Source organism: Mobula birostris, chromosome 13 (genome assembly GCF_030028105.1).
Source record: "Mobula birostris isolate sMobBir1 chromosome 13, sMobBir1.hap1, whole genome shotgun sequence".
NCBI lineage: Eukaryota > Metazoa > Chordata > Chondrichthyes > Myliobatiformes > Myliobatidae > Mobula > Mobula birostris.
The window spans coordinates 75,656,492-75,665,880 of NC_092382.1; the positions used below are offsets into that span (position 1 = coordinate 75,656,492).

The 9,389-nt window shown below is 41.5% G+C and overlaps 1 protein-coding gene across 1 annotated transcript; it reads right to left on the reverse strand.

The window, feature by feature from the left end:
• Nucleotides 1-156: 156 nt before the first annotated feature.
• LOC140208007 (scavenger receptor cysteine-rich domain-containing group B protein-like) lies at nt 157-3,784 on the reverse strand. The gene is made up of 3 exons (XM_072276539.1): nt 3,705-3,784; nt 2,243-2,275; nt 157-512 (listed from the first exon to the last, which is right to left on the reverse strand). Exons 1-3 carry the CDS (start codon nt 3,763-3,765, stop codon nt 157-159), a joined length of 450 nt encoding a protein of 149 aa, XP_072132640.1. The 5' UTR covers nt 3,766-3,784.
• Between the last annotated feature and the right edge of the window lie 5,605 nt (nt 3,785-9,389).

Below are 9,389 nucleotides of genomic sequence, written 5' to 3' on the forward strand. Positions count from 1 at the left end.
TGACAAGTATGTTTACCGTGGTTAACATCAGTGCAAGACACGATAACACGAATAGTAATTCCAACATGACGAAAATAATCCCGACACAAATTGGTTTTAGTTTGACACCGGGGGCATTCTATTCGAGTATTGGCATTAGTGATATGCAGGAGGACATCAAACTCGCGGCACCGCAGATATAAAAACCTGACTTTTACCTTTACAAATAACGCCAGCATCCTCACTGTGTGAATAGCCAGTGTCACCCCATGGCTCTGATTTACACTCCTGGAGAGCGGCCTCGCTCCCACCGCACTGAACATCCGTCGTGAAAACAGGTCCGGATCCTTCCCCATACCTAGCATAATCGTAGGCTCTCAGTGCAGCGCCGCAGCCCAGCTGCCGACACACCACATTCGCGTCCGGCATATCCCAAGAACGACCATTCACAGTCCCCCAGTTTCCTTTGTACTGAATCTCCAATCTCCCGTCGCATCGACTGCCGCCATTCACCAACCTCAACTTCACGCTTTCTGGAAAATAACAGAAAATAACGATCCAAGGTAAACAGCGGTTTAAGCTGGAGGCCATTCGTGCTCGGCGCATCGCGTACGCTACCAAACGGCGCCTGAAAGTTCAAAATTCTTCACGCAAAACGTTTGATCAAGCGGGAGGTCAGGATAGTGAAACACCTTTTGAGCCGCTTAACGTGACAAAAAGACAAGAAACTAGTGGACGGCTGAGAACTAGAGGAAGCCTGTCGACCCAGGAGAAGAATTGGGTAGCTCTCCAGAAGAATAGGTTATATGCATTCTTCGGAGAGCGGCAGATCTGCCATTCTGTCATTGTCCTACTGCACACAGTCCACATTCATTGGGATATCGAAACCAAAATTTGTTGGAAAGAGTCGAACTGAGCCTTCGCGTGTCGTCAGCATCAGCAGTAAGAGGATGAATTTAACAATGAAAGCTTACTTAAGCTTGGAGAAAACTAAGGTCAGGGAAAGTACTTTCTCTGCTATCCGCCCTACCTGAAGATGACTGATTATCGTTCCAAGTTGAAATAAAATCCTATTTTCTTACCGGAAAGATACCGGCATGGGCAGAAGAATGGCTGACAGGCAGGAGGCAGCGTCTTGGAATAAAGAGTGTCTTTTCTTTTGGCTGCCAGTGACCATTGGTGATCCTCGTCGGTCACTATTGGGGCCGCTACTTTTCACATTGTTTTGCAAAGAATTAGATAATAGAACTTATGACTTTACGGCAAAGTCTTCCGATGATCGGAAGATAGTATGAGGAGCAGTTAGTGCCGAGAAAGCAATGCGATTGCAGAAGAACGCAGACAAATTGGAAAATCGGGCAAAAAAAAAATGGCTGATGGGACATTATGTTGGGAATTGTATGAAAATGCATTTTCGTAAAATGAACAATGGTGCAAATTATTATCAAAATGGTGAGATAACTCAAAACTCAGTGTTTTTTTCAAGACTTGTGCAAGATTCCCAGAAGGTTAATTTACACATCCAGTCTGCGGTATAGAATGCAAATGGGCCTTTATTTCACGGGAATTAGGATAAAAAAAAAACAATGAGATAATACTGAGTTTTTACAACACACTAATCATGCCGCACTTGGGGTATTGTCAACAGCTTGGGCCGCATATCTCAGAAAATACGTGTTGTCATTAGGGAGAGTTCAGATGAGGTTCACGAGGGTGATTCCCCACGAATGACGGGGTTAACATATGAGGAGCGTTTGGTAGGTTTCTGTCTGTACTGACTGGAATTGAGAGGAATGCGGAGGGGCAGAATCTCTTTGACTCCTATCGAACGTTGAATGGACTGAGGTGGACGAGGAGTGGTTGGTTGCTGGAGTGGGCTTTCCAGAACTAGAGCGCACAGCCTCAAAATTGAAAGGTGACGTTTTAAAAGAGAGGTAAGGGGAATCTTTTTAGTCAGACAGTAGTAGATCTCTGCGATGCTCTGCCACAGACTTTGGCAGAGGATATTCATGGGTATATTTGAAGCGGAAGCCGATAGTTTCCTGAATGGTCAGGGCATCAAAGGTTATAGCGAGAAGGCAGGTGTATGGGGTCGAGTGTGATCTAGAATCAGATATGATGGAACGGCAGAGCAGGCTCGATAGGTTAAATTAACTAATTCTGCTCTTAAGTCTAATGGTGCAGTCACCTATCAACTGGAGTTTCAATAGCAATTAGTTGTAATTGCCCAGTCCGCCGCGCAGTGAAAAGTTAACAAAGTTACCTGACGGTTCTGGCTGACAATCCCCGAAGCGACCTGAAATGAGAAATGCAGAATTAGATTTGTTTGTGAAGTACTGGGATTAGGTTGTGTGGTCATAGGATGTTAGGCGGGATATTCAACAGAAGAGAAATAAAGTCAAAAACGCAAGACCGATTAAGCTGTATCTGCGGACGAGAGCTATTTGTATTTCTTGTTTTTATTTATTTTCATAGATATTGCGCATTCTGCCTAAGTGTTAAGTGAATTTCCCATTTCTTTGCTGTCCCTGATTCCCTGGATGCTTCCATTTCATACAGCAGTCAAGTATTAAACATTTTATCCAGATACTTGAAAGGAGATAAAAAAAATCGTCCCATTTTCCATTAGAATCTAAATCATAATATAAACCAAGACAGGGAATAAGAATATAAATTTCAACATGTAACTAACTGTGATTCGTCGCATCCATGCACTGGAACACAGGAATATGGACTGCAAAACAAAATGTTTAGTTGCATTTCTCCTGACGTGCAATAAAAGGGAAAGTTAAATGTAAAATTAGATATATAATGTAATATAAGATCATAGATAACGAATCTCATTCCATCACTGTATGGTGTATTAAAACTAAAAATCTTCGGATGATTGAAGAATAAAACCAAAATTATTAGTAAATATTCACAGTATTGCAGAATGATTTCAAAGATGTAAAACGTTTCCAAAATCTAAGTCTAAGTACATTTTTCAAATTCCTTCACTTGAATATGCCACATGGTGGCAGACAGAGCTGTAACTAATAAATAACAGCAAGGAAGTTGTGCACAAGCCTTCAGCCAGGAGCAACTGCAGCTATGGGAGCTACGCACATTCACTGAGTTATTCATTCTGGACGCCGATGTGTAGATTCCTAACATCAATTTATCTCCAGTTCTAGTCAATTCCAATTTATAATCTGTTTGGAATATTCTTTGACAACAGCCGCTGATTTGCAGAGGGATAATTTCTGAGTCTCATCTCCCTTAGTGTAGGTGCAATTTCAGAGTGACCGTTTCACAAAAACCTCAATAGGAGGTTCAAACGTGTAAGTCCATGTAATTAATGGAAACAGTTCTCTAACGTCAGCGATTCAAACGAGAGCTTGCTTAAACAATGCAATAAAAAAAACATTTTCAATGAAACTGCAAGGTAAACAAATCTCAGTGTTCTATTTTCATCGTCATGAATTGCGAACAAATCTGCCTGATTCCTCATCCATTCAGCCAGTATACTCTAATCATACAAACAAATCAAGCTTTCCTTTACACGGGAAATTCGTAGGGGAAATATATGTTTCAATATTGCATAATCATAATGTAATTTCTGTGTTCTTCTTTCCAGTAAGATTGTAATATTCAGCGAGATTGCAATAAACGTGCGGAAGTGAACAGGTTATTAATAATTTCTTTTCGCTGCCCAATAATTTCCATATTCTTAATATACTCACTGGTCCAGATATGCATCATCGTCAGTGCCACGACAGTGTGCAGCATTATAGCGGTGGTCATTTAGAAAGGTTTCTCAGGAATGTTAAATGAGCTGGTACTGCAGACAGCCAAGAATCTCTCCAAAACCTTCTCACGCTCCACTTGATCTGAACATTTTTTTTCCCCGAGTACTCAATATTTCTCTCTGAACTGTCAAATTTCACATATTGAGTTGTGAACCGCAATTCACTGAAACGCACCAATGAGATACATTTTGCCCTTTAATGGACATGATGGGGCCATCTTCTCTCATTGGCTGTGAGAAACCAATGAGCGGTGAGAAACTGGAAAGGCCATGAATCACCGACCCGATGTGTGCATCGAAACATATCCTATCCTGTAACTTTGTTTAAGATCTGGTGAGCTTTCTCTGAGACCAGATTTTTCAACTCCCATTTTCCCAACATCATGCTGTTCGGCTCATTGATAATTTGCTCAGCGATCCTGTCCCGACTCACACTATCATTAGTAGCATGACAGCATCGCGCCTTGTTGAATGCTCCTTTAATTCATGTTCCTTGCTGATCAGCTTTCGGTGCGGAAATGCGGGTAGGGGTTTGCAATACAAAAATACTTCATGCTGTCGTCAATTTGTCCATCTATGTCTCTCGATTTCAGGCAGAATATTTTATGTTATTTCCACGCAAAATCAGCAGAGAAATAACAAATGAGTGCTGTATACCATTCTCTGATGAGACATGGAATTATCTGAAAGATATCTCTCCAGGAATTCATAAATCTCCAGGAATATTAGAACGCACTCCAGAACTTATGTTTTTTTTTTTTCACGTCTTAAAATGATTGTCAGTCCCCTGATATTCCCTCCTTTTTCGCAAAGTGCTTTATTTCCCGATAGTTTATTTCACGGATATAGTCTCGCTCAATCTGTCACTCACCCGATTCAAGTTTCTCATATGCCCCAGTTCATTGACTTAGTCCAGAGGTCAGATAAGGCACGTTCAGTGAGATTGAAAGATAAAGATGGTAAAGTAAGGGATCTTAAGTGACAGAAGAAGTTGTAGTTCTAGTCACTAAAGGGAGAGAAAGAAAAACATAGCTCATGAAATCGGACAAGGTATTTAGAGATATATAGAGAACTTTATCAAGGAAGAGAAACTCCAAAGGTTTCAGAACGATCTTAACAACTTGCTCAAGAAGAATCCTAACTACATATGTTGCAGTTTCAGAACAAGAGACAGACTATGGAGGAGCTATTACTGCTGAAGGAGCATGGAGCTAATTTGTGTCAGGAGTCAGAGGATGTCGGCACAGTACTAAATCAGTTTTCTGCATTTATATTCACGAAGGAGAAGGATACAGGGAAAGTGAGATCAGAGTGTGCTATTAGAATAAGCTGCTGAATTGTGAAGCAAAGAGGTCGATGTTATTAAATGCTTTGAAGGACATTAAGATGGATACATTCCCATGGTCTGATAGGACTTATCCTACCTTATGGAGATACACGTGGGAAGAATATTGTGGAATCGATGAAGATTTCTGTACTTACTGTCCATTCAGTCAAGCTACCAGTGGATTGGATCTCAATGTTGCTCCCATGACTACAAATGCGAACAGACAATTGAGTCCCCAATGAGTGTTGTGAAATTAGTGGAGTAGATTGCCAAGGATAAGATTGATTACAGAAAAAAAACAACATAGGGTAGGAGTGGAAACCAGCATGTTTGTTTTGTGTGGAAGAGGTCATCGTAGAAAAAAAAAAGTGAATTTAGAACTGTAGAAAGCGAGTTCAGTGATTTAATGGATTCGTCTTGGAGGACTTCGGCATGCTGATTGGCGTTCCATCTGTTAATGCTTTCTATGGTGGGTTGAACATGAAGATTTAGATACACAGGATGCCGAGCCACTTGGCAGTTTGGGTATAGAACTCGACAGACTATGGAGGTTGCAGCGTGAAATTCTAGCTTGAAGACCGTGCCTAGTGGTGTTCTGCAAGGGGCTGTGTTAGGCCGTTTGTTCCTTTGAAATAACATAAACATTGTGGTTAAATTTGTGGATGATACACAATTGCGAACGTCTGAAAAATGAGAAAGATCGTCAAAACTTTCAATAGAATATCATTAAAAGTGATGGCTGAAGGGATTTTAAATGGTTCAACCGGGAAAAATCCTAGGTAGTGTACCCAGGGAAGACACTAGTATCCCGAAACAGAAATGTGTTGCTTGTTAGAAAGATGAGAGACAGGGCAGCTTAACTTTAGGCTGAAAGGAGAGATGTTGGTGAGATGGATGAATTCCCATGACCTGATAGGATTTATCCTACCTTTAGGAGATAAACGTGGGCAGATTGCTGGGGAATAGACGAAGATTGCTGTACTTACTGTCCAAACAGCTAAGCTGCCAGTGAACTGGAGCACAATGTTTATCCTTGACTGAGAAATCGAAGAGACAAATGAGACTCTGATCAATGATCTGAACTTTGTGAGTGGATTGTAAGGGCTGGGATTAATTACAGTCTGCAGTACACATAGGATGGGAGTGGCAAACCGGTACGGTTTCTTTGTGGAAAAGGGCATCTCGGGTCGGCTGGTGGCGCACTGACATCGGCGCCGGACCCGGGAGCGGAGCTTCCCGGGTTAGGATGCAGTCGGCTCCGCTCCCGAGTACATGCAAGGTTGACCTCGTAAAATAAAGCGAAAATACTGCGAAAATGTCTGTGTGAGGAGTGGCGCGCCACACAGTCACAGTCTCTCCCTCTCTCTCGCTCTCTCTCCCCCCCTCTCTCTCTCTATCTCTCTCTCACTCTCTCTCCCTCTCTCTCTCCGCCTTGTACAAAGCCATGACAAGACCACCATCACGAACGCCCATATTAAAAAGGTCAAGACCACAGCAGCTAAACTTTAGTCTGAAAGGAAGACACGTTTACAGTGAATGTGCAGGGGAAGCTGTTTAATTAACAAAGAGAGGTACGTCTAACAGGTTGCTAAAGCTACCGCTAGAAGCAGATACGATAGTTGCGTTCAAAAGATTTTCAGATGGGATCAGGAACATGATGCGGCTGGTTTGACTGTAAATATGCTGGTAGATATGGGGTGTGCAATTTTGTGGGGATTTCGGGACAGATATCATTGGCGCAAGAATCTGTTCCTACTGTCTACCGGTTTAGTTTCTATTTTCTCTGGCTAAGACACTTGCTATTCTCGTTTTTTTAAGAGTTTTTGCTGTTTCTGTGCCCTCATCAGAGTGTGTTTTTAATGGGACATAATGACATACATGTATCTCAAGATTCTTTTTTTTTTTTGTATGTCTCCACGTTTCGTAATTTAAAAAGTTCTCCAGAGTATAGTGGGAAACCTTTTTCTGGAAGATGACCGTTCCTCCCCATGCCCTGGAATCATATTGATAGCAGCAATCTCACTTGGACGTTAGGTACACAGGAAGTGTGGAGAAGCAGAGGGATCTGGGGGTACATGTCCGCAGATACCTGACAGTTCCCTTGCAGGTAGATAGGGTAGTTAAGAAAGCTTATAGGGTGTTGGCTTTCATAAGTCGAGCGATAGATTTTAAGAGTAGCGATGTAATGATGCAGCTCTATAAAACTCTGGTTAGGCCGCACTTGGGGTACTGTGTCCAGTTCTGGTCGCCTCATTATGGCAAGGATGTGGAAGCATTGGGAAGGGTACAGAGGAGATTTACCAGGATGCTGCCTGGTTTAGACAGTATGCATTATGATCAGAGATTAAGGGAGCTACGGTTTTACTCTCTGGAGAAAATCAGGATGAGAGGAGACATGATAGAGGTATACAAGATATTAAGAGGAATAGATAGAGTGGATAGCCAGCGCCTCTTCCCCAGGGCACCACTGCTCAATACAAGAGGAAATGGCTGTAAGGTAAGGAGTGGGAAGTTCAAGGGGGATATTAGAGGAAGGTTTTTTACTCAGAGAGTGGTTGGTGCGTGGAATGCACTGCCTGAGTCAGTGGTGGAGGCAGATACACTAGTGAACTTTAGGAGACTACTAGACAGGCATATGGAGGAATTTAAAGTGGGGGTGGGTGGTTATATTGGAGGTGGGGTTTAAGGGTCGGCACAACATTGTGGACCGAAGGACCTGTGCTGTGCTGTACTGTTCTATGTTCTAATACAGCAAAATAAATAAATAAATGCATACATACAAAGTCAAAGCTGAGATGAGCAAGCAAACGCTATTGCAAGGCAAAGGAGAACAAGTCACATGTGAAAAGCTGAAAACATTCTAAAGGCCCGACGAAACTTGTAGTCTCTGAACCAATCTTTCATTTATCTGTCGAATTTCTGTTTCTAGAAATAAATTGCGATCAACGTGAAAATTTCTGAGTCAGTCAGTACATTTTCTTGAAGAATATGCGAAATGAAAATGGAAATGCGAAGGAACATTGTGGAATTTGGAAAAGAAAGACATATCTGAAATTGCAGAATGAATATCATTATCTTTTATGTGAAACATTGGGCTGTGACTAAGCACGGTGAACTCAATGCTGAGTTGCATAAGGATCCAATGCACCAAGTGAAAATATAGAACAGTACAGAATACTAAAGAAAGGCAGTGAAGAGTGGAGAGAAAAAAAAAAACAGAAAAGATTTTTTTGTTACAAACTTTAGCATTCTATTTTGAGAAACTGAAACTGCCGGGAAGTCTGAGAAAATTGGAAGTAGTGTGTGCAGAATGGAAGATGAATGTCCAGCTGGATTGGACGCTGCCTCAGGTTGTGTTTTCCCTATGCCAAAGTTCCTTTGATAATGATTTTGTCATATTTACTCCTCGATTGGATGCAGTGCATCGATGGACAATGAAGCCTATTGACATACCGACATACACGATGCTACTGTATCATAAAATAACCCTGAGAATTAAGGACACACAACATACGACAATGGCCTCGTCTTCGACTCATTTCGAAAACTAAATTTCCACAACATGTATTATCTATCTGTAATAGGTCACCACTGATTCCAATGAATTTTGTTTTGCTACTCCAAACCCAGATCACCAAATGCATTTTCCCCAATTTCAAAACATTATTGGTGTAATATCCTTAACCATACTCCTGGTATTCCTCGCACCTGTCAATCCTGAGTACAGCTTTGGGACGGCAACAAGCTATGCAAAAAATCAAATAACGCGGCAGCTGTTTATGTCTTCAGTGATATTTTTAAGGTTAAACTCATTGATCTGTTAATTTACATTCGCAATTTGAAAAATTCTGCTGCATTTGTCCATGCAGGTTGAGCTAATAGTTTATTGGCAGATCCTGCACTCGAGTTACTTTCTGTTCTAGCTGTTAGCAGGGATTGCATCGATTTCAAAATGTGCCAATGTAATCAATTTCTCCTCTCCCTCCCCCTAACATTTTTGACACAAAGAATTGCTTCAGAACAAGAGCATGTGTGTTCTCTTTTCGTGGCATCTTGCCACGACTTTAAGGTAATGGAGCCACTCCTACTTTAATAATAACATTTCAATATATGTCTTGCATCTTTATGTCCCTAGGAACGTCCAGAAAGAATATTTGCGCAGTAATAATTGAATATAGCGCCTAATATTCATTCGTTCATTCTCTGTATGTATAATCCGTCTTGTCACATTCTGCAGCAATGTGCCTAAAAAGTGCTTTTCTGTTGAGCTCACAGGAAACACCTGTTGTTGCA